Source organism: Falco peregrinus, chromosome 3 (assembly GCF_023634155.1).
Source record: "Falco peregrinus isolate bFalPer1 chromosome 3, bFalPer1.pri, whole genome shotgun sequence".
NCBI lineage: Eukaryota > Metazoa > Chordata > Aves > Falconiformes > Falconidae > Falco > Falco peregrinus.
Window position 1 is genome coordinate 61,878,168 of NC_073723.1, and position 26,004 is coordinate 61,904,171.

Below are 26,004 nucleotides of genomic sequence, written 5' to 3' on the forward strand. Positions count from 1 at the left end.
GCCAGTCGCAGAGATTGAGTGCCTTTTTTTGCATTTAAAATATCAAATGCATTGATGATCAAGGACAGTTTTCTCCTTTTTGGCAACTTCATACCAATTAAAATGTTTGCATCTGTACATCTTAATTGCTCCAACAACAAAAGTTCTGCACTGAGTAAGGCAAGGACCTCTCCTTCCTCTCTGCTGTAGCACTGGCAAGAGTCAGATCGGTGTAACAAAGGGGAGAATTTAGCTTGGAAATCTTCAGCATAAACTGGCTCTTCTGTTATTTTTCCATTACTAATGAACCAGCCAAGAAGTCTGTCCGGTGGCATGAATAGGTGACAGGGAGCCAGGAATTGTTGCTTCTCCTAATATCAGGAGCAGCCAGCTTCCTCTCTGAGTAGATCCTCTTCCAGGAGAGTGGGACAGCTTTTTGACTGTACCCTTGTTCTGTATGTTTGATTGAGGCTTCCCCCCCATCTCTGAAAGATGGCACAAGGCAGCATTATCTCACTGGAAGGTGCACCGAGAAGATCATTAGTGAGCCCAGTTTGACCATGGTTGTTTCTGGTGCATGCACTTCTTGCACCTCTGGAGCTAACCTGTCTTGGAAAAGCTTCAAAGCAGCTTGGCTGTAGGCTCCAGTATTGCCTTCTGTATGGAATCTGGGTTCTCATCGGTGTGAGCAGCTTTGTGACTCCAGCTGCGTGCCTGATGAAGAAGCTGCTCCACAAGAGGCTGCCACCAGGGGGTTATGCTAAATCAACCCTGTCTGCGTGGGTTGCAAACTTTTTTTTTTTTTTTTTTTTCTTTCTCTCCTGAGTAGGGATTCTCAGAGGAAGGGCTGGGCTGCCAAAGGCTCATGGTGCAGTTAGGGTGGTCGGCAGGCTGGCTTTGGGGGAGCCCCAGCACAACCAGGCTCTGAGGGGCAGATGCATTCCCACTGTGTGAGGTGCAGCAGAGTCCTGCTGTGTTCGGTGGAAACCACATGAGCCATGGGATCAGTTTCTTTTTTATGGGAAAGGATAAAGACTTGTCACTTTCAAAGGTTTCTCATATTATTGTTGACATAACATCTGCTTTACCTGCTTTTCTTGAACACTGGGTATTAATACCCTCCAGGTTGCTAGGGCACGATCGTTCTTCTGACAGGTAAGACTCAGTCAATGAATCTTGGTTACTATGAGAAATGCTTAGGGCGACAGACATTTTTGATTTGTAAAAATTTATACAAATTGAAATACCATGGATGTAATCCTGGCTTTGCTGAAGCTGATGGGAAAATTTCCAGCCTTCCAAAGGAGCCTTTTGTTGGATCCCTGTTTTACGGAGATCAGCTCTGTGTTACTTCTCAATGCAGATTTTTGTGGCACCCGTCTCCAGGATATCTCAACCTTCTTTTGAAGCTGAAGCGGGAAGTTAGTCATGAGATCTGTGGTAGTTACAAGCCAGATGTTCACTTTTGGGTTTTTTTTTTCCTTTTCTTACTTTGCGAGTGGGAGGACAGAAGGTAGTTTCTTCAGTATGTTCATTTTTAGCATGACATTTCCTTGTGTGAAGTGCCGTCTAGTATTTTTTTTTTTATTTGTGTTTCCAGAATCCTAGAGTCATAAAAGGATTTTTGCGTGGTTTATTTAATTTTACATATATTTTAAAAGTCCTATGTGTCAACATAGCACAGAAAGATTCTGTGTAGTCAAGAATAAAAAAGCTCTTGCAGCAGTGTGCATAATTATAGGGCTGCTGTTTAGTCATCAGTCACGATATGTGTGGATTTTTTTGTAAACTGAACATTTACTCCATTTCAGATGTAAAAAGAATTTACATGAAGACTTCAGTTTGCTCAGCACAATAGGTCTTGACCCATCTGAATCTATTAAAAGCTGTTATGATATCAAGGCTAAAGACTAACATCCTTATCAGGGATGTGTTTACAGGGTAGTGCAGTTCCCTTCAATCTGGAAAAGCGCTTGGAGGACTGGGCCCTCTGGTTATGCAAAGATATAAATGAGACATCCAGATTTAAATTAAAGAACTAGATTTTTCTGCATTAGTTTTTTTCTGCTGGGATAAATAGAGCTGGAACAATGGACAGAGGAATATACCAAATGCCTATTTGTAATGGGGAAATGGTTTTCTTTTTTACTATATTGCTGATAGTGAAGTTCTGCTTTTTTTTTTTTTTAAATCTTCTTCTATGTTGCTACAAATCAGCCAGAAGAAATCAGCAGCTCAGTTGTTTTTTGCCTGAAAACGAGTTGCCAGCACCCTGTAATTCTGCTGGCTTGAAACACAGTCTCATCTCCTTTACAGTAATGTGAGCTGAGAAGAGCCAAGTGGGGTGGTTCTCTGCGAGCAGGAGTGTGGGTGGAAGCACTGTTTTTTGTGCCGTGCTGCTCTCTTTCTGGTGCTCTTAAAATCCTCATGCCTAAACCTGTGGGTAAGGGATTTTAGAAGAATAGAGAATGTCTTTTCAGGGTTAAAGGGTAAAAGTCAGAAAGAAGTCATGCTTGCACGGTTCCTTGTATTTATCAGAAGCATCTGATAGGGTTTCAGATTTCCATATCCATTTTGCTGACCAGTGAGAGATTCTGAAGTGGTAACTACTTCTTCTGGTACTCTAATAGTGGTTCACTTACTGTAGGTTACAGTTCTACTCCTTTCCTTCCTCCCCACCCCGCACCTTTTGCTTATCTCAGTATAATGCAGTTTATAACTGGTATTTTGTAAGTGTGCGACAAGGCTTATGAAGAAGAAAGGAGAAAAGCAAAATGCATTTGGTCCCATGAGTGACTCATCAAATGTATCATGAACATCTTGATTCAGAACAATTATTTTACATTCATTCCTTTCCTGCCACTCCTCTCATGGAGTGGTGTGTGCTTGATTGTGATGAGTCAATTAGTATAGAGCTGAAACCCTTGCATTTTCTATGGATAAGGATTTTTCTGAAGAATTGCAGGGTCTGTTCCTTAAAGTGCGACATTAACTCCTGAGGACACATTCTCAGTTGGTGAAACTTGTCCAATCCACTTAGCTCAATACCACTGTCACCTTTTACATAAGCCAAAATATAATTTGTTTGTATATGTTTGATGTTTTACTCCATGTTGGCGTACATATAACAAAAAAGAAAAACAGATTAGAGGGGGTAAAAAGCTGGCAAAAGGCAGAACTTTGAAATCTGAAAACCTAAGTCATCTGCATGCCAGAATGTTACCCGGGCGTGTGGCATGGTAAGCCTGTTATAATCCTTTGAACAAAAAAGGAACAAATGATTATCCCTATCAGATGTTAGAAAAATGTATGTTTATAGAGGAAGACCATATAGTAAAGGGCAAAGCAGATGGTAGCAGGAAAGCTCTGTACAGCCTTAGCAAGGAAGTTTCAATTCATTGCTGAGAAGTGAATGCCTTTTCTACTTACTTGAAGCAACCCCACTTTCCTTGACTTCTGCCAGATTGACCTGAAAGATAGTTCCCTATTGTCAGTAAAAGGTAAGATCTGAGTAGAAATCTTCTACTGCTAATAAGTTTTCAAGTTGTATGTATAACATTACATACCATGATTTGCTTTGCTTTCAGGCAAGGGAACATCTTGTTTGATGGGTGCGAGTACAGTAATACGGATTGAAAACTAAGTATTTTAAATCCTGCGATGGAATGATAATCACTGCCTTAAGTAGGAAGCTTTTTTTCTTTTTTACTTCCTTCCCCTCTGTGTTCTAATTATACTCCAGTAGCTGGCCATTTGTATCCTCCAGGCAACAAAACAGAAGCTGGGAGTGCTTGTTTCAACTGAACCCCTTGGTGCAATAAATTGCCCAGCTCCTGGAAAGCACTGGCCACTGGCTACGACAGTAGCCATCTTAAGGACAGATTCATTTGTGGTCCAGGTCCATTGGTTTCACTGAAGTTACACCAAGGGTATATTTAGCCCTGCTGGTAGTCCAAGGAACCCCAGGAACGAAGTGTAAGAATGTGTTAAGCTTCTTGAGGGCTATTGATGTGCCTGGCATATGCTTAAGTTTAACAGTGCTCATTGCGAGAGATGCAAGAGCAATAGAAACTTTTTTTAAAGTTCCTTTAATGTTACCATGAAACATTAGTAAGGGCCACAAACTGAAAGATGAAGAGACAGGAGCTTCCAGGAAATGAGCTAAGCTTTAATCCCTGCTTGTGGATGTCACGTCCCTGCCAGAGACCAGGCTCCTCTTGCTCCGGAGCTATAATTGCAGTTGCCCTTCTGAGTGAGCTGTCAAGGGAGCTGAAGGAAGCAGATGGAACTGAAGCATCATCGGGTCATGGGAGTCAATGTCTAGTTTCGAACACTGTGGCAGAAACTCTGTCCTCACAAGTAGGAAATATAACTGCTTGCACCCAGTGGGTGATAGTTCTGGTTTCTCCACAAGGTTTGAAATCTGGAATTAGATCCTCAGTTTCAGCACAGAGGACTCCGCTTTGTTGAGTTTTCGGGGTTTTTTTGTGGTTTTGTTTGTTTGTTTGGGTTTTTTTAATGTGTTCTGCCTTCTGGTCTAGTGATTATACAAAGATGTCAGCTGGAATTGAAAATGAAGGCAAAATTTGGGAATAGCAACAGGATGTGTTGCTGCTATTGATCAAAGGCTGTGGGGCTAGTTTTAAGCACTGCTACTCTCTTTGATCTTTTTTTTCTATTGATTGAACACAGTAGATAAACAAACGTCTGTGTACCGGGAGCATCTATTATGGCTTTTAAGCTAAGGACAGCTTTGAATTAAATATGAGAGTTTAAATTATGGTTTTCTAATAAGTGCTGTCTATAAAGGCTTTGCTTGCTGTGGCGTTATAGTTTGTTCCATTTGAGCCTGGTGAAAGGAAATCTAAATGCAGGCTTTCTTTTTCTTTCCTATTCAAAAAGAAGATAAAATATTGTAAAATTGATTACAGGACTTTTTTTTTTATATATAAAATATGTAGTTATGTGTGGGCAAAGGCTGCTTTTTTTTTTTTTTTAATGTGTAGTTATGTGTGTGGTGCTCTCAACAAACTGTATTGTCATGTCTTGGCAGTTTTCAAGAAGTTTGTGTAAATTATTCAAGTGTCTTAAAATGTGGATACGAATGGAACTACCAGGTGCAATCTGGTAGTTCTGCAATCACTTCCAATGAAATTAATAGAAAACTTTCCATTGACTTTTTAATGAGTTAGATTGGACCCTGGGCTGTCATTGTTAACATCTTGGAAAGGTCAGGATCGATTTCCTGGCATCCTTTTTGTCTCCGAGGAGGCTCTTAACAGTTCCGTGGGAGACAGAGCAATACTGCTATTCCTCCTCCTTGATAATTCTCTGTTTAATTTAAGCTGTTCTACCTACCATCCAAGGCTTCGTGGAATAACAGAGACAAATCAAAAAATGTTGCATTTTGGAAAACTTGTTGCTATCTTAAATGCCTAAAATTGTATTCTGCATATGTTAAGCTTTCCCCTGCCTACCCCCACCCCCCATTTATTCTGAATTTTGTTCCAGTACTGTACTGCTGTGATTTTTGCTTACTGGTTGGGGGGTTAAAAAAAAGGCTATTCCTGCAAATGGAAACAGCCCGCCACATTGCAGCGTAGAGAGCAAGTTGTGTTGCATTTAAAGTAATGCTGTTTTACCGCAGTCAAGTAACACAACCTGCACAGTGATAGCTGCACATCTCTGGAGATCCAAATCTGTGGATTCCTGCCTTTTCAAAACCACCTGCAACCTCTGCAAAGTTTCCACCAGGAGGCTTGTTTGTCTTGCCATGAAAAGGTTCCACCAAGTTGGTGCTTGAAGCGTACTGAAAGGTTGGTGTTAGTAATCCGTTTTGGAAGCACACTTGGGCTGCCCTTGCAGCAGGCTTGAGTGCACCTGTTTCTCTTGCTTTGCTGGGGAATGCGCCATGTGTTTGAAAGCACAGGATTTCCCTGTACGAGTTAAAGGCTGTGCTTGAAGCACTGCAGTCCTTGCAACAGGAATATAAAATCCACCCCAAAAGATCACGAGGCCTGGAGAGAAGGGAGTGTTGGGAGGAGTACCAGGGAGCTCCACTCACAGTGCTGACATTTGAAAAGGATAATCCACATGCTCACTTTTCTTTTGAAATGTTTAACCTGTCCCACTTGCCACTAGAGAGGATTTAATTTCACAAATTAATATTTGACTGTTTCTTCAGGTGAAGTATTGATGTCTAGGGTCTCCTGAAGTCACTGTCATGCTGTCCTTTATTTTCAGGATACTGGCGTTGGGAAATCGAGCATCGTGTGTCGGTTTGTCCAGGACCACTTTGACCACAATATTAGTCCTACTATTGGGTAAGTACCATGCATAATAGCTTTTTTCTTCTGTGTATTTTTTAACTCACTGCCCTGTGCTGAGCTCCTTTCTTTATTTTCAAGGCTCTGAGTACTGTATATCTTTTTTCCACCCCCACCCCCCTCCAGTTTATTAATTTCACTCAACTCTGTACTCTTCTTTAATGGCTTTCAAGCTCATGTTACCTGTTTAGAGAGCCTGGGGGCTGCCCCAAACCAGGTCTGCTCTGCTTTCCCTGATCTGGGAATACAGAGGGCCCTAAATTTACTACGTTGCAGCGTACTCTATTATGGAGAGACTGGCAGAGCCCTGCCATTCTCCTCCTGTGAATGGAGTCTCTTGAAATAGCCTGTTTTCTGGGGCTGTCCAGAACCATGCTGTATTGACTTGCGTTGTGCATGGCCATGACTTCCAGCTGTTCTGTTTTGTTTTTCTTCACCCATCTCACACCAAGAGATTCTTAGATGTCTTACTTGGCTGTTATCCTTTTCTTTTTGTCTTGTCAAGAACTTCCCACTTTAGCCTGTTTCGATCGTAGAATCTTAGGATTAAAATCACTTTAGTTCCTACTGGTCAAGTAAGTATCGAATCTGATCCTTGGAGCTTGAAGAACCGAAACCCCACAACCCAAGAGGCTGTGATCTGCACAGCAACCAGGGCACCCCATAGCTGAGTAATGGCAGGAGAACCATGCGGAGCCCTTGGCATACCTATGTTGTGTGTCCTGCCAGGCTGGGCTGGAACGTGGACAGTGTGTGTTCCCAGGTGTGGACATGCTTTCATCTAGGTTTAGGTGTCGCATTATCCTGCCTTTCTCAAAATAGGGACAATGCAATTTCAACCAAGTGTAATTAATTCGTACCTGTTCTTTAAAAACTGCCAAGCTTCCATGTGTCAGACCATCAGAAGCCTACTAGTCCTGTAGTTGATCTTAATTCAAATTTTTTTTCTTTTAACATCTTAGAGACAAATCTGCCAAGTCCAGCAATACTGGAAAATTTTGAGAATTCTTGTTCTCTTATGAGAAGAAGCTAATATGTAATGTTCACAATAGAGTGGGTTGGGTGGGAAGGGCTGATCTGGTTTGTGTGTTGAGAGCTGTTTTAAATCATCTGGGAAGGATTGGTATTGATGGCTCTCTGTTGTTCAGAGGGTTAGATGGTATCTTCAAAAACTCTGCCTTTTGAAGCATGAAGAAGCCTGAGCTGGAAGTTGCTTATTTGTTGCCTGGTATGATGCTGGCTGATGCCTTTTTCTCAGGTCCATATCACTGAGAAGATGGAACTAGCTAGCAGCAGAAGCTACGTGTGAGTGGCAGGAGCATTTGTGTTCCTGGGCCGGTGCAGAAATACCCTCTGAACCTCAGAGGCTTTTCCTTCCTTTTTAAATACATATATAGGTATCATATATTTTATCTAAGAAAAGAGAGACTTTCACTTCTATAGGCATTTTACCAGGGTTTTGGAGTTTCCCCACATGAAGTCTCACCCAGCAGAACCAGATAAAGTCTGTAGGTTTCGTATTTGGAATGTCAGTCATGTTACAAATTTCTGTGGCTTCCTTCTTTTCAGAGCGTCCTTCATGACTAAAACTGTGCCTTGTGGGAATGAGCTTCATAAATTTCTGATCTGGGACACAGCTGGTCAAGAGCGGGTGAGTATTCCTTTGCAGTATATCTTTGTTATACTGATCTCTTTTAATGTGTTGGCATATTTTGTCTAAATCTTTCATCTTCAGAAGACTTTGTAAGTATAAACCTACTGAATCTTTGCAAAGCTCTGCGAAGCAGGTGGTCATTAGTCACCAAGTATATAGATTCCTATTTCATAGATGGGGAAAATGCAGTCAGTCTGACCATACCACTTACCTGAAAAAACAGCCTGGTGTGAATTGTCAGCTACTTCCCTCCAGACAGCTTGGACAATGCCCAAGTGGTGTCCAGCCCCTCTCTGGTTTCATCAGGTTTATGTGTGGCAGCTTTCATTGGTGCTGGAAGGGACTTGACTTCCAGCGCATAAGCTGGCAGATGGTCTGAGCTTAGGTGGTGTCCCCAGGGTTATCCCAATTTGGGACACTGAACATGCACATAGGTTGTGTCTGCCATTATTATTTTGGAAATTAGCACTGGCAATCTGAACCACTTAGGGGTTTTGTCTTGATTTTTCAAGTGTGTGATGTAAAGTGCTCAAATTAAGAAGTTTTTCCTTTGGTTCTCAAAAAAGCCATAGTGAAATTTGTGGGCATTAATTAATGTTGACTGTATGTGAGCCTGGTTAGCCATTTGTTTCTTTTAATAGTCTCAATGGCAGTAGTGTGCAGTAATGGGCTGTAGAACTGTAGACTGCTCTTTAATACGTGCCCACCTTTATCTTGAGAAGTTTGAAAGAAATAGAAAAAACCATGCACATGTTTTAAAATATCTTCAAAGTTTCTTGTGAAATCGCGCCATTTCTGTTCATAGAAAAATGTAGCTATGCTCGTGTTAGGTTGAGGTAAAATAAGATGCTTATACAGTCTGTAATGTCAGTCCTGGTACAGCCCACTGTATTATCCATACCTTCTAAGTGAATTGCAGGCAATGAAAGTTTTTGCTGTTAAGTGCAGGAAATGCTCGTGTTTTTATTTACAATGCACAGTATGATGTAAAGTGGCCCTGATGAAGTCTGTTGACTCTTAGTGACTCAGTGTGCTGTTTATGATGGGAAAATGGATCTTGAAAAACATGTTTGAAGTATAGCATAGTTCCTTCCCTTGAATCCTGTTCCATTTCTGCATGATATGCAGCTGATAACTGACTAATTATTGCAAGAGGTAGCAAAGGTTCCGTTTTCTTTCCCATGGTTTGAGTTTCCTTGCTTATTCTCTTTCACTTCCCTCTGCTGCCCTGCTCTGCTTTCTTTTTTTCTTTTAGCTCTTTAGCACACAAACCTCAGTATTAGTCTTGCAATGATGTGGGGAAAAAAGATTTTCAAAGCTTTTTTCTGAGGTAGGTGAATATTAATAAAGTTCTATTAACTGAACTAAAAGATGTCTCATTTGAGGCAGGAAATCTGTGACTGAGCTCTGACTCTTGGACACAAAATCCATCCTTCCCATCTAGTCCTTTATGTTTCCTCTCAATTTTTGTTTTAAGCTTGTCATTTTTCAAACATCTGCTTTCCTTTTTTTTTTTTTTTGTGTGTGTGTGTTCAACAGTGATGAGCAGTGACCGCCACAAACTTTGTTAAATTGCTCAGAATCTGTTACAGGTTTTCATGTGTAATCCTGAATTATAAGCTCTTTAGGCCAGGGACCATCTTTTTCTTCTGTGTTTACACAATGTATTCCCAGTCCTTCACTAGGACTCTAGGAAATGGGTGGTACAGGAAACAAAGTTGATGGGCGTTGAGTGCTAGCTGCTGAGATGGACAAGTTTTCCAGGGTGAGGTCCATACTGTTCAGGTCATTCTCTGTCCTAGAACATACCCATTTTACAGCTAAACACATGATGCTTCTCAGTAGCTTGTTCACTTCAATTTGTAGCTGGGGTTTGTCTTGGGTTGCTCCTTCTGAACTGCTATTCAAGAACAAGTGTCTCCCCCTGTGTTGATTTCTTATCCTCTGAACAACTGTGGTGACCCAAAGATTCCAGCCTACCCCCAGCCTCTGGGCCCGTTGCTGTTTTTCGTAGTGTACTAATAAACGTCTTCCACATGATGTTTCTCCTTTGGGAGCTGTTGTCCGTCCTTTGTTCTTTGCAATTTTTGTGGAGGCTCTGTGTTCTACTGCTAAAGTTGGGCAGTTTCATCAATGCTCCTATTGTCTGTACTGCTGACAGCAGTGTTTAGGACTTCCTGCTCTTTCAATATTGCCTTCATTTGGCTTTGTTCTCCTAAACGCCAGGCCAAGCATAGGACTTGCGTGTGCTAATTCTGGAGTCAGGGTGCTCTGTGCTTTCCCAACTGTGCCAGATGTTGCTCTGTCTACATCCTGATGTGGAGCCTTCACAGCAGAAGAGCCCTAGATGAAATTTAACTGCAGCCTCATGTATGCCATGGAAGTTAAGCTCAAACCTTAACCATGGTAGAGCAGGCAGGCAGGAAGAACAGCAGCAGCACTTCTGTGCTCCTCATTCATGGGTTTGTCCTTTTTCCTGAGTTTCTCTGGGCAACGAACTGGGAAACTGCCAGCTTGGAGAGCGTAGAGAAACCACTCTAAAATACCTTAGTTGCAAACCCTTATTTAAGCAATGCTCTTTGAGAACCAGTGTGCCTCCTGGCTGCCTTTAGTCAGCTGGGAGAAACTGGAAATACATGTGGCTGCTTCTGGAAAGGAGCTGTGTCCTGGGTGCTCAGAGAAGCCAGTTGGAAGCACTCAGCACCCCCTTGAGGTATTAAATCAGCTTTCAGCCAGCCAGCCACTTGTGATGTTGCAAGCCTTCTGAAATGCTGGTTGTTGTTGGGTTTAGTAGCTTGTAGGAACACCTGAGTTAGCTGAAGAACCTTAAAGTACAGACCAGCCAGTCGGAGGTTGGTCATGGAGATCAGATAACTTTTGATTCATACAGATAATAGATATAGTATTTCTTCTTTTGTGTCAGGAAACTCAGAATTGTAGGCAGAGTAGAGAAGGAACCAGAATTGCCATTTTGTGGAAAATAATAAGCAAGTGTCACTTCTGCAGAATGACGATAATACAGCAGAAAATGGAGATCAACAGTGTTTCTGTCATAGCCTTAGTGGGAGCAAATGCTCAGCGTGCTTCCTGGTGGAGACCCTGGAGAGGGGTGCATGGCTCTCCAGCAGGTCTCGCTGTGGAGAATTCACACGCGATTACAAACGGAGAGAGCTTCTTAAATTCTTTTATCTTGTTTTTCTTTTCCCTTTTTTGGGTAGGCAGAACTTTCAAATGGCAGCACTTTTAGCAAAATCCCACTGCTTTTCTGTGCCTAAGTACTGGTCTCTGTGGACCCAGCGGGTTTGTGTTGGTGTGTTATCAGACAAGCTCGCTTTATTCTGTTTCTCTGAGTCACTTTCCCTCCACCCCACTATTTTCCAAATGTCGCTTTTTTTCTCTGTCTCACTTTTTTCTCCCACCCATCAGCTTTAAATTGTTGCTGTGGGTTTCAGGACATGCAGGACAATTATGTTATTGTTAGCAAAGATTCCATCCCCTAAGAAGAGTGTCTTCACAAGTTAGTTAATGATGTTTTTATTAGCATGTATTTTGGTTCATGGTGCCCTAAGTACCTTCTAATTACAATGCTTTGTCTGAATACCTTGGGTGGCTGCCAGCTTTCCATCTTGCCAGCTGAGAAATATTGTAGCAAATAGTTAGGGAGCTTGAGGGCCATATTTCTAGGGCAGGAAAATTTATCTGTATCCTATTTAAATTTACTGTGTCAAACGCTGGGATTTTTAATTTTGTTTAATAGAAGGAGCCTCAATTACTTGAGCCCAATTTAAACCTTGACAGGAATTACCCTGAGTTGTGGGCTGCTTTTTTCTTTTTTAAACTGCTCAATTTCCAGGAAAAGACTGACTGATGAGATACCTACAGTGCTTTATAGCCCCCTCTTTTCTGAGTGATGGTAATTGCCCGGGTGATTCAGAGGCAGTGTCACGAGGTAGGGAGTGAAAACGCTTCATGAGAGGAGGAGGAGGACTTGTCCTTGCTGCGGTCTTGGCTGGGACATTTCCCCTAAGCTGAGCCACCTAGTTGCAAAGCTTATGGATGTTTCCTCTGAAACCAGACTATCCTGAGAGGCGCTAACACCAATGACTTGAATTACTTCTGCAGTGAAGGCATGGCCTGAATTTTGCTCCACAGTTTTATATAGGTGACTCTGGGGGTAGTCCACAGCTCAGTCGGTGTGGAGGTGGTTCCTTGCATGTGGTGTATGAACCTCCCTGCAGTGAGATACTGCTTGCATGCTGCAGAGGTCAACAGGTGATTTGGTAGTATGTGTGTTTGTGAAAGCACAAGTGGCATTGGAGCTAGTAAGTGAATGTTAGTTAAACTATTTTTAGAGTGAGCATCAAGCATAGTAAATCATTTAAGAGATGCATGTGGATGTGTTTTTCTTAAGCTTCAACAAACCTGTAGCTTGTGTATCTTGACCGAGACATGGTTTAGGTGTAGTGTCTTTTGCATCCTTTGTTTAATGACTGTAAACTTCAGAAGGGCTAAGCACAGGTTACTTCTGTGATATTGCAAAAGTTTGTTCTCTGCTTATTCAAAGTTTCTTCAAAAAATTATCCTAAAGCATTGGAATTTTTCCCGGTTCACTTCAAGAATTCATACATATTTGGGAAAAATGCTCATTTTTTTATATCTACCTATCTATCTTCTTCAATTTAACTAGCAAAAAATACATGTAGTTTGGAGGCAGACAGATCTTTCCTGATTTATTCAGCTTGCAAATCCCGAGAACTGGAATCTTAGCCTTCAATCATATAGGGAAAACTACTCAAGGTTCTAGAATGTTGAACAGTATTTGATAGTGGCTTTCATGCATAACATTTTCGCATTTGCTCTTTGCCAGCTGAGAATTCCAGGAATTTTGTATCCCTGCTTGTGTGAGAAGCTTATGTGTCAGGGTAATCTGTTTCGTGCTTCTGGTTTTTGCCTTTGCTTCTCTTCACACCCTGATTTTCTTTGTTGGCAGCTGCTGCCTCAAAAGTGACAGGAATGGGGCATGTAAATGCCCTGACTTGTGCAAGTAGCGTCTCCCAAGCTGTGGAATAGGTGCTGTTCGTGGTGCATGGGCTGCTTCAGTGAGCTCATGCAACACAGACGCAGTGATGGCAACCTCTGGCTCTCAGAGGTTGCCACTCACTTACCCTGTGGGTGCTTACCTGATCCACAGAAGCAGTTAAGGCAGCTCTCCTTAAACAGGCTGATAGTGACAAATTTCTGGCACTGGTCTGCTATGCTTTTCACCACAAGGACCTCAGTGGTTTTAGTTGTAGAAGTGGGGACCAAAGCATGAGAAGGAATGAGCTTTACTTGGGTTTGGGGACAGGACCGAAGTGATTTGTGGGGTTGGCGTGGCAGGAGGGGCCAAGGACAGGAGAAGCAGGACACCCAAAATCACCTGTAGAGGGGCTGGGAATGGACAGCTGAGCAAGGGGACCGAGGTATATGAGTGTCCTAGTCTAGAAAGGTGAGTGTGTGTGTAATAGGAAGGGGCGGGAAGTTGCAGAGCTGTGTCACTGCCTGCACGTGTGAGCGGCTAGCAGACAGCCAGCAGCTGTGGCTGTCTTTATCATTAATGGCACCCAGATAAAGAAAGGGTAAGGGTCTCTGACCTTGTGAGGAGCCAAGCCATTTGGTCCTGGCCACTCAGAGGCAATGTGTGTAGTCAGAAGCAGCTTGTCAAGAATAGGAATAAAATCTAGTCAAATGATTACAGCTGTCAGGAAACAAATCTTGTGCTGCTGTGCATCTGCAGGTGCTTGGAAAGGTACCATATGGAAAAGTCTTAGCTGAATTTGACCCCTGATTGGAGAAGGCGTGGAACGCTTGCTGAACGCTGGTCTGATTCTGCTTACTCTGTGCATCCTTACCTTTTCTAGCCATGCTTGTAGGCAGAATTATAATCCTTTTGCAGGAAGAACAAGTGATGTTCTTTACAGTCTAGAATGGTAAAAGCAGTGCGATAGAGTTAGGGGTGGGGGTGTTGGGTTTTGGTGGTTGTTTTTTTTTTTCTTTGGTTTATTTTTCCTCTTGGCAGTGGAGTTCGGAAGAGACAGCCATGCCGTGGCAGTAAGCCAATGCTGGGGTGTAGCACTACAGGATGGTGCAAAGAGCTGCTGACATGAATTAGTGTTCCCTGGTGTGCCTGGCAAATTGAATGAATCCAGACTGTCTTCAGCAGCATTTGTCAGCTTCTAGATAAATAGGCAGGAGTGGTAGTTTTTTAATTTCTGTATTTATTTGGCCTGTTTTGCTTCCTAAGCCAGCATTACGTAAGGCACGGTGAAGAGACTTCTGCTACTACAGCTCAGGTGTGATTTACGTTGTGTTCCCTTGAATTTGTTTTTCTCCTCTAAGTATTGTGGTATGGCTGCTCTGTAGGGTGTTCTTCCTCATTCTGTGCTGTTAGTACAGAGGAAATGCAAAAAGCATTACCTGCGACCAGATATGCCCCTTCACGATGAGGTGCAGAGGAAATGGAAAGCAAAGTACTGCAGAGCTTTTAAATAGGTGGTATATTCCTTAATGGCTTGTTGGTTCCATTTTTCTGCCCTTCGCAAGGGCAAAGCTTCTGTTGACTTCAGTGTAATGGCCAGATGAGGGGTTGCAGAATCCCCAAATACTCTTGGAATCAACGAGAGCACCTCTGGTTATGCTGAGCTTGCATTTGCACCCCTTGAGACTGAATTGTCCTCTGTGCTGCAGGGCTGTACAGCTGTAAAGGTTGGGGAGCTTCTCATTGTATCCTGAGAAAAAGGGGACCTGCTTTCAGGGGAATTTCATAATACTCATGTGGCCTCACTTCTTCCTTAGTGGCAGAGATAGTGAACCGCAAGTGCAAAGTGGACGTGTCGGTAGAGGAGCACTAGTATGAAGGCACTCTGAACCTGGTTAGCATTGCACCAGTACTTTCGCAACTGTGGAGGTATGTAGCACGCTGTGTGGCGAGCTCTAAGGAGGAGAGTCTTAAAAGCCTACGTGAAGCTACACAAGTAATTGATTTTGGTTTTTGGAATGTCTTTGTTAAAATCAGTTCTTTATATATGTTTTGGATGGCCCCTTTAGCCTGGCTGTAGCCGTTGAATTGGAAGATGTACCCCTACAATTTAACTATCGCATCGTGTGGTTTAGTGACCTCAGCCTCAGAAGCTGTTACCAACTCCTACAAAAGCAGAACAGGCCTAGTAAGTGATGAGGTGGGTCAGTATTTGCAAATAGACAAACCTCTTGTGGAGACTGAATGAGAGACACGTGACTTCTAAATTTCCACTGCAAGTGAGCAGCTAATGATAGTTTACTCAAGATGGGAGGTATTCCCAGTGCCTAGAAGGACACTGTGGGGATGAAATTCAGTAGTGTAAGTAGAAGTCCCTGTACCTTTTTGACTCCCAACAAAAATGTATGCTGTAAAGTTGTAAGTGATGTTTTTTGGAAACAGGGGAGGAAAGCCACCTGTGAATGAGTGTATTGGTTAAAGGATGATCATGCATGTATGATGCGGCCATGAGAAATGTGTTACACATTAGGGGAAGTACAGTTAAGGCTGTTTTATGTCTAGAGTCCTGCATACAAACGTGGTCACCAGCAGTCAGGAAGGATGAACTGAAGCTGGACCAGGCACAGAGAAACATGATTAGACTCTGCTTTCTCCCCGCTACCTTCAGACTGGAAGAGCATGGTTTAGCTGACCCGAAAAGTTAAGACTGCAAGACTGTTCTATATTCCTATCTCAGCTAAAGGCAAGCACTGATGCTTGAATTTTAGTAAGTCAAGGTGCAAGTAAATTACAAGTAATTTAGGAATTCAGAATTTTATTAATTGTTAAAATAATATTTTCGTAGAAGTATCATGGAAAAAAAATTATTTTAGGCTGAACCTTGATCAACTTTCGAAATGGGTTAGGAATGTGGTTATTTGTGATGGTGGGAGCTGATAGATGACTGTTTTGGGTCTGTTTCCCTGTTAGCCCAAGGTGATGTGAGCTGCTGCTCTCTGCAGGTAAGGGTGACATCTGCCAGAGCGCTGTTCTTAGCTGTGAGTTACGGAGGGGCTGACTCCCCAGAGAGTTGCGGTTGTGACCTGGGTTCCCATGTGGCAGAGCCAGGGGTGGCTGCCCAAGCATTTTTGTTAGCCCTTCTTGAGAAGCAGAGCTGTTCTCATGCCAAGTCTGTCACTGCTCCTGGTTCTCCTAATTTTCATGGGAATTACTGGATACGGAAATACTGAGCTATAAAATCAAGGTTATAGACAATGTTATTTATAATACAGAAGGTAGTCCTGTGAGATTTAATTTTATGAGCTGATTTTTTTTTGTGTCTCGCTTGTTTTGGGCATTTGTCCCACATTTGGTCCTTGGCAGATGAAAAATGTGCACACTGGTATTTTGTATCCCTTTTAATTAATTTTGTGTGACTCTCTTTTTCCAGGTAATTAGGCCAGAAAAAGGCTCAAGAGGGCTTTGGTTTTCGGCAGTGATTTAAAAGGGAAAAGAAAACCCTATCAAATAAACATAATTATTTGCATAGTATTTTTACTAGTGTGTTTGTGATATTGGAAAATCTATGCTTGTAAACCACATTTGTTAAGAGTTTATTATTAGATCATTAAAATTACTCAGTTACAGTTTTTCAACCCTTCTTGATTCATTCAGTGTTGCAAAGAGTCTTTTGCTGTTTTCTTGTGGACAGCAGTAATTTCTTATGTCTGAGACATAATGTATTGTATTTGTTTATTAGACCATACAAAAGAATGACAAAAGAGATTTCATTTTGGTTTTATTTGCTATTCTGTACTATGATAACTGATAATAGTTGTTACTAGTGTACTTTCAGTTGTTAGTAAACAATTTCAAAGTATTTTTTTCCTTACAGACTGTAGGAAATGTGTTGACACATTGTAATCCCATTTTTCTCACTTTGTCCAATGTAAAATATGAAATCTTGAGCGTCAGATTTATCCAAATAGGAATATAAACTTATGTGCCAGATGAAAGCTATGACTTGATATAAAAAAAACCCCAAATCCTGAAGCTACATGCCCAAATGTGGGTAGAATGTTTTTTCTTCTTAAAAGCCCTTATAGCTAAAATATTACTATAGAACCGTGAAAGAGGAAATAACTGTCCTGTCAGCTGAGCAAGTAAATAGATTTTCAGTAGAGCAGAGAGGTCGTACGTGTGTGTTAACAACAGCTACTGAACCTGAGCGCCTTTCAAAGGCAGTTGCCTTTCTGAGCCTAGCTGGCCCTCCTTCTTTCCAAGCTTGTGAGGAACTGGAGTATTTAAGTAGATTTTGTCTTGAATTACAGAGGAACTGCATTCCTCCTGCATGCTACATGTCTGGTCTCTGCTTTTTATGTTTCTTGACACAACAAGCAGGTCAAACATAGTTTGTTGTTTGGCGTTTCTGTTACTGAAATGCAACATGCTGTTGAAGTGATTAATTAATCTCAAAAAATATTTCAAAAGAAGTTTTATTTGTTTCTGCATGTTACCTGCACTGATCTTAAAATGATTTTTGCTTCCATTATAGGAAAACAAAAAAGCAAAACTGCCAGTGGCAGTAGACTGTACCAGCAGAGGTGTGCACAGAGTAGTTCTGCAAGTGCAGAGCTATTGGAGTGTGGTCTAAACTGAGGTGGATATGGCTTCTAGTGGTCCTTTTTGTCAGCCATGCTTTCCCACCCCCTCCTTTTGGCTGAGCCTGGGGCTTATCTGATGCACAACAAGCTGGTTTGGGAATCCAGCTAAAAATTAATTCTACTGAAAACAATGGTAGTTTGTGTCCTGGTTCCATTTTGCAGCTGGTTCTACTTGTCCAGAACCAGTGACAGGTCTGCTTTTCTGTTTGTTTGGGTGGTGTGTTTTGTTTTGGTTTAGTTTTGGGTTTTGTTTTGTTTTGGGTTTTTTAGAGTTGTTATTGACATTGGTTTTACTTTCTGGCCCTAACACTGGCAATATTCTTCAACGAAACCAATATTATGGAAAGTGTTCCTGACACCTGGTCAAAATAAAAGGGAGAGAAATTCCCAAGATGATAGACACATTCTCAATGTGCTTTCTGGGATGGTATTGAAGGAATGTGAAGCATGTTAGTTTAACTGCATGACTCCTGTGAAGTGCAGTTACTGTTATCTGAGAACTCTTTGTAAATTCATGAATACCATGTAATCTAGATTAAAACCAAGTCAGCATGTGTGTAGAGTATGTCCTTATTTTTCCGGGAGTTTATAGACCGGGAGGAGTATGCCTACAGCATCAAAGGTCAGATATACCCTCTACACTTAAGGTCCCTGATTTTCAGGCTGCTTTAATGCCACACATGTGTTGATGAGCAGGTCTTGGAAATTCTTGAAGTTTGCACAAGATAACTTCTTGTCACAGGTACTCAGTGAGCTACCTACAAAAGATGCCCAAAAGTCTCTACAAAAGACTTGCTGTATGTGAATAGAGAAGGGTTTGTGGGGGATACGATAATGTGTGTCTGCCTCGGCTGCGATGCTCGTGAAGTGGTTGAGTGTAATGAGAACAAAAGGACAGCAAAGTTGCTACCCTGGACTTCAGGAGAGCAAACTTTAAACCATTCAGGGAGCTATTTAGCAGAGTACCCTGGGAATCTATTTTTGAGGGCTTAGGAGTCCACAAGTGCTGGTCAGTCTTTAAGATCCGCCTTTTAGAAGCACAGAAACAAGCAATTCCGCTGTGTCATAAGTCAAGCAAGCAGGGCAGAAGACCAGTCTGGCTGGCTGAAGAGGGAGCTCCTCATGGAGCTCAAGGGGAAAAAGGAACTGTGTGATCTCTGGGAGTGAGGTCGGGCTTCGCAGGGAGAGTACAGAGCTGTGGTTTGTATATGCAGGGAGAAGACACAAAAGGCCAAAGCTCGGTTAGAGTCGAATCTGGCCAGCGTTGTTTCAGATAACAAGAAGGGCTTTTTAAAGCAAGAGGAGGTCAAACGAAAACATCGGACTGATACTTGTTGAAGACTGTCATCTGACTAATAGGGATGAAGAAGAAGCGGAAGCAAAAAATGCATTGAATGCCTCAGTCTTTAATAATGCTGATAGACTTTGGGCTGCCCAGTCCTCTGAGTCTGAGGACCACGAGTGTGGGAACAGTGACTTTGCATTTCTGGACACTGAAACTGCAAGGGACCAGCTGCGTCAGCTGAATGTTCACAAGCCCATGGGGCCTGATGGGATTCATCCCAGGGTTCTGAAGGAGTTAGAGGATGCTGTGGCAGGATCCTTTTCAATCCCTCTACCAAAGGTCTTGGGAGTCTGGGGAGGTCCCTGCTGACTGGAAGCTAGCCGATGTTAATTCAGTTTACAAAAAAGGTGTGAGGGAAGACCCAGGGAACTTACAGACCTGTTAGTCTAATCTCAGTTCCTGGAAAAAAATTGTGGGGATTATACTGGGTACTGTTGAAAGGCATTTAAAGAATAATACAATCATCAGGCATGGTCAACATGGGTTCATGAAGGGAAAGTATTGTTTGATATTCTTCTATGATAAGGTCACCTACCTGGTGGATGAAGGGAAGGCAGTGGATGTAGTTTTTCTGGGCTTTAGTAAGGCTTTTGACACAGCCCCTCACAGCATCCTTCTGGACAAGTTGTCCATCTGTGGGATGAGCGGGTTCACAGTGCGCTGGGCGAAGAACGAGCTGAACAGCAGGGATCAAAGGGCTGTAGTGAATGGGGCTGCACAGGGCTGCTGACCGGTCGGCAGCCGTGTTCCTCGGGGTTCAGTTCTAGGGCCGGTTCTGGTCCATACATTTATCGACGGTACGGATGCCAAAGTTGAATGCGCCATTAGCAAGTTTGCTGATGGTACTAAACTGGGAGGTGCTGTTGATGTCTTGAGAGGCAAGATGCCTTGCAGAGGGATCTGGATAGATTGGAGCATTGGGCTGTGATTAATGGGATTAAATTTGACAAGTCTAAATGCTGGATTCTGCACCTAGGATGGAGCAGTGCTGGGCACAGGTATGAATTGGGAGAGGAGCGGCTGGAGAGCAGCCCCGCAGAAAGGGCTCTGGGGGTGCTGGTCGGCACCAGGCTGGTGCGAGTCACAGGGTGCCCGGGCAGCCCAGGGGGCAAACTGCGTCCTGGGGGGCATCAAACAGCACAACCAGCCGGTCACAGGAGGTGATCATCCTGCTGTGTTCAGCACTGGTACAGCCTCGCCTCGAGTACGGCGTGCAGTGCTCAGAGCCACAATTTAGGGAGGATGTGAAGGTCCCTGAATGTGTCCAGAGGAGGGCAACAGAGCTGGTGAAAGGGTGGGAAGGGAATGTCCTATGAGGCGTGGCAAAGGACTCTGTGTTTGTCTGGTTTGGAGAAGAGGAGGCTGAGGGGCGACCTCATGGCTCTCTAGAGCTTCCTGAGGAGGGCACGTGGAGAAGGAGGTGCTGAGCTCTTCTCCCTGGGATCTGGTGACGGGATGCGTGGGAGTGGTTCAAAGCTGCACCAGGGAAGGTTTAGAGTGGACATCAGGGAGCATTTCTTTACCAAGAGGGTGGTCATACACTTCAACAGGCTTCCTCTGGAGATGGTCGTTGCCCCAAGCCTGTCGGTGTTTGAGGCATTTGGACAGTGCCCTTAACAGCGTGCTTTAACTTGGTCAGTGCTCAACTGGTCAGGCAGGTCATTGTAGGTCCCTTCCAACTGAAATAGCCTAGCCTAGTCTGTTCTGTTCTAACACACTGGAAATTTCTGTCGTGATCTGGAAGCCTTAAAATTCTGGAAAGCGTTCATTGCATTAAACATGCAAGTAATAAAGCCACACACTAAAAGCCTGAAAGGCACACGTCTACCCAACTCCCTCAGGATCTTGGCTGATCCCTTTTCTTCAGACCATGCTTCTTGACTGATTCCTCTTTCTTTTCTAATCCTCCTTCCTGCTGTTTTCTCCTATTAATGAGCTCTCCCACCTGCCTCTCTCCCCAAAACACTTCAGCACTTGACCATCTGTCACAGCTGCTGTGCATCCTTACTGTTACAAAAGAAAGTATCGACCTTGAGCGGGAGTGTGTGATCTGTGATAAATAGCTTACCAACTGGTGGATGAACCAATATTGCAAATATCTCGCTTTATACGTTGTATGTGAAATAGCAAGAAATGTGGAGGCAGCTAGATCTGAATGCTCAGTCTGTAAGTACAGTTCTGGGAAGATGGTGTGTCTGGTAAATCTGCAGAGGTTTGCAACGTAACACATGGATCCATGCACGCTCACTGAGCAGTGAGATTTGTACCCTGCTCTAATAATGCATTTGATTTAGGAGTTGACATCAGTTATTAGCTGTAGCTTTATATGAAGCTTTTGAAGATCACTTTGCAAATAAAAAATTGTAAAATGTCTGCGTGAGTACAGTGAAACTAAATGCCTTTTATAAGAAAGATTATTTTTGGTTTGCTTAAGACTGAGTTTAGTTGAATCAGCAGAAAGGCTTTTTGACTTCCTTTCTCTGTGTAATTACAAGCTGAAATTCTAAATCAGCTGCTTAGTCATGGTGAATTATGAAAATTATGCTGTTCATTGGCAAGCTGTTGTTATAATAAACATATTTATTATTTGGCTTTTTTTTTCTTAAAGGATGCTTTCCTTGAAACAGAAAGCTGAAGAGTAACTGCAAGAACCCATGTTCTTCAAAATATCTGTCATAGTATATAGGATAAGTAAACATGGCAGGTGTTGAGTTTGTTGACAAGTTAATTTTACCCAATTCATTTGCAATGTTTTATAAAACATGAACCCAGGCTGAATCCGGTCTGTCTGTTACAACTACAAAGCAAAATGTTGTGGTTTGCCAGGGGAAGGGGGTCTGCACGCCGACAGGTTAGGCCTCCAAGTGTAGGTGATTTTCATGTCGAAACTTGTCATGGGAGTCCTTACCCTGTAGTGGAAAAGATGCATTGAACCAGTAAGTGCTGATGGCCTAAACCCACTGGGATGAAGAACAGCAGGAGATAAGGGAGCTCTGCTTCCTTGACGTTTAAGGAAAATTAAGAGATGGGCAGCCACCAAAGAGGTCTGTTCTCTGTGGGAAGAAAGTTGATGGTCCTGCCACGGCAAGTCCTGACAAAGTGTGTGATAATTCTGATTTATTAATGCCGTTTTTTTGTTGGGGGGTGGTGGGTGTTGTTATGTTTTAACAGTTTCATTCTTTGGCTCCAATGTACTACCGAGGTTCAGCAGCAGCTGTCATAGTTTATGATATCACCAAGCAGGTAAGACCTTCGGGACACTTTTTGTCTGTGTTAGTCTGTGTTAACTCCTCTGCTTGGGCTGGAGTTGGACTTAAAACCCACAATTGCAGAAGTATTTATGTGTTAATCCCTGTTCATGTCAGTGGGGTATATATGCTTCAATAGTTTGTGTAGGTTTGGATGAAGGTGTCCAGCTGCCTTAAAAAATTACATGAAGTCCTACTTCTGTGTTTAAACTTCATTTAGATAAAACGTTGGAGACTGTATTTTGTCAGTGGTTTTTTGGATTTTGTCTGGCTAAATAGACAGGATAGTATCCTGCAATACCCCCTCCCACCACCACTTACGTTCTCTGCATGGAACTGAATTTTTACTACAAAAAGCTGCTGTCTGTTTTATCAACTGGACAGAAATTCAGTTCTTTGATTTAAAATCTACTGATTTAAAAAATATTTTTAACTAAGCATGTCATCTCATCTTTGGATTCCAGGCCTCATGTCTTAACTTTGAAACCAGTAATGAAATAATAAGTCTCTGACCTTTGTCTCAACATTATTCATTGGGAATGAAAGTTGTATTTTCAGACACAACTGCTCTGGCTCAGTTCTCAGGCAGAGGAAGCTAGGAAGTTCTAGCTGAATGCCTCTTCCACTGCTGCTGAAAGAAACCCCTGCTGATAAAGCTGAGTTAGAAGCGGCATTAATGGATGGATGATCATGATAGTTCACTAGCATTTTATTCCTTTACTGCCAACTGAATTATTTACTGAATTATTTACTACTAGGTTGAGAGGGTTGGCTTGGTTCTCCAGTGCATTAGTGTAATGATCTGTGGCTAATGATGGAGACCACTGTTGCACAGCAGTACTGTTCTTCTTTGCTAATTTGCCAAGAAAATATGAGGAAGAGTGAATTGTGGTGGATTTATGCTTATTTTTAATTTAAATATCTTATAGTTCATCTTGTAATGCATTGTAAGAATAGAGTTTTGTTTTGCCAGCCTTTCTCCAAGCTTGTGTGGAACAGCTCTTGGAATAAAGAGGGGAAAACAGGAGAGGAAAGTCAATGTCTATTTCAGTTTCTGATGCTTAATATTCAGTGCTGATCATTAAAGCAGAATGGATGTTTTTGTCCCAAATAACTGATAGTGCTCTCCCTTCGGTGATACTGATATAGCCATTGCTGATTTAGACACAACCCTTATGTGCACTTCTGAAGGCAAAAAAATTATTAATAATGCATTTGGGAGCTCACTTTGAGTTTCAATTACAATTTCAACCGTGTGTTATAATTAGAATCTCTAGGAACAAAAGTGATTTTAATGCTATTAGTTCATTAGTGTAAAGAAATAGAAAATTTACTATTAAAAGGTAGGTAGCATCAAAAAGTGTTTGAATTTTGTATTTGGAGGGAAAAGGCCAAGTGAATTGTCACTTGTTTCTTTGGTTTCATGATGAGTAAATTGAGATTTACCAGGTCACAGATTCAGAAATTTGAGAGGAGGGGGGACACTGCGAAAGCTCTCCTGGATGTTACTGGAAGTGTGACAGTGGTTGAGATGGTAATCCACTGGGCAGAGGCTGAAAATGGACAAATGAAGCTCACATCAGAAGTGAAGGAAATTAGCTACTAACTTAAAATAGCTGTAGTAGTTTTTTCATAGCTGAAAGTTCTAAGAAAAACATTCAGCGCTGCTTTGGGTAGGGGCGCAAAGGGGGAAGTGTCTAAGTTCAAGAATTAATTTGAGAAAGTCTTATGACCTACAGTTTGAAAAGCAGATTACATAGACACAGCGATCTTCTTCTGGTCTTGTGATCTATAAAATATTACTGCATTAACACTGTCAAAGCTGTGTTCCTCTACCTTCAAAAAAAATGAGCAATACATCAACAGAGACTAGGCTGTTGGCTTATTCATTATTTCTTTGACTTAGGATTCATTTCATACTTTGAAGAAATGGGTGAAAGAATTAAAAGAACATGGTCCTGAAAACATTGTAATGGCCATTGCTGGAAACAAATGTGATCTTTCTGATATCAGGTAACGCATCCATTTTTGTTGTTGCTTTGGTTGCAGTAACTATATTGTTTCCTTCCTTCAGGTAACCAGTTTGTTTTGTTGTTATAGTAGTATGTAATTTTGGTCAACTATATAGAGTCTTTCATGGTACCAGTGCTTCTACCAGTGTACCACTCACCAGGAGCAGCACATCTTGAATTATGTACTTTTATTTAACCTTTTACTGCCCTTCCTGTGTGTTTGTAAAGTCCACACCCTTTAGCTGCTGAATCATTGGGAATGGAAAAATGTCTTTTTTTTTTAACCTTCCATTCGTGTTAAAAGGTGCAGAATGTATTAAGTGATGAGCAAACCAGCAATGTAAAGCTGGAAGGATGGGCCTGGCGTAGAATAATGCTATTCACAGAGAAACTTTGGGAATTCGTGCTTTGCAACAACTGAAACTGTCCCATAATACTGGATGTAGACAGTGTATTTTGGGTTTTTTAGGAGCATAACCTCAAGTAAAGCTCGTGTCACCTGCATGAAGCAAAGAACATCCTGGGTAAAAGAGGGGAGGGTTAAATCTTCTCTCCTGCAGAAGAGCCAGGTTGATGCTGTTTGGGATGAAAGTGAAGCTAGTCACTTTTCTGCTTGTTAGCCCTGTTTTGGATTCACATTTATCCCTTCTGGAAACGGAATCATATTCTGCTGTACAGTAGCGGTCTTTTGTGTCAGTCCATGAGTATTATTTCTTTATTCAGCTATGAGTACTGATTTAACGGCCATATTTAATGTTTTCCTCGTAGGCTCTCATGATTGTTCAAATACATCCCTCTGTTGTTTTATAATCATTACTTTGGCCCAGGTTCACAAGAGCCCTGAAGCACGTGTGTAACTTCAAGTAAATGGTGCAGTGCTTTATTGAATCAAGGCATCTACAAGAATTGGACCTGTGTGGGTTTTTGGGTTGGTTTGTTTGGGGGTTTTTTTGGTGTCCTGTCCCCCTCCACCCCCACCACCGTTAGCCATGAACCAAACAATACTGTAAAGTCACTGCTTTCTCTTAAGACCTGAACGAGCTCTGACACTAGAAGATTCATGGTGTCTGTTTGCCTGAGAATCAGGGACACAGAGAGTGTATTGGCGTCTCCTACATGACATTGTGATACGCTTGTCGACGTGGTGAAATGAAGTCCCGTAAGATAAAACTGAAGGTTTCCAAATATGGAGTAGAAAAAGAGGAAAGGACAATTATAAAGTTAAAACCAAAAACCAGTTAGCACAAATTGGGAGTTTTCAGTTGCCCTGAGAGTCACTTTAAATTTGTTGTTTAAGTGATCCCAGCAATATGATTGCCTGATTAAATCAAGGGTAATAAGTTTGGAGATTGTGACAGATGGCACAAGTTGCAAATGAATCCATAACCAGCCGTGCCCCTGCTTTTGGTAGTGTTTGCCATGGCAGCAAGATTTTAAATACTGTTCCACCAATGACAGGTTAACGTGGGGGCATGAAGAAAAATCTGCACGCCAGAAATGTGAAAAACCTGGGGTTCCTCACAGAGTGTGATCTTCCCGCTGTGTTATTCTTAAACACTACCTGTTGTCTACTGGTTGCTGGCCATCTATTTCTTGCTTCTGTTAAGCCTGTACAGCTCTCCCATGCGGTAAATGTTCTGGTATTTGCATGGTCTTTACTGTACTCTGTAAGCTAATGTTTTGTTTTGTTAGGGAGGGTGCTTTTTTCTCCACATAATTTTGAATAGTTTTGAGAATATTGTTTTCATGCAGTTATTCTTTCCGCATCCCCCAGGCTTTT

The 26,004-nt window shown here is 42.2% G+C and overlaps 1 protein-coding gene across 2 annotated transcripts in view; it reads left to right on the forward strand.

Annotated features, from left to right (window-relative positions):
* The window catches only part of RAB31 (RAB31, member RAS oncogene family), a 67,557-nt gene that overhangs the window by 22,997 nt on the left and 18,556 nt on the right, over positions 1–26,004 (forward strand). For both annotated transcript variants that reach the window (XM_055799593.1, XM_055799594.1), the window contains exons 2-5: positions 6,223–6,302; positions 7,875–7,956; positions 22,136–22,207; positions 24,119–24,225. In XM_055799593.1, the coding sequence (XP_055655568.1) occupies positions 6,223–6,302; positions 7,875–7,956; positions 22,136–22,207; positions 24,119–24,225 (341 nt within the window). The remainder of the gene's footprint in view (positions 1–6,222; positions 6,303–7,874; positions 7,957–22,135; positions 22,208–24,118; positions 24,226–26,004) is intronic.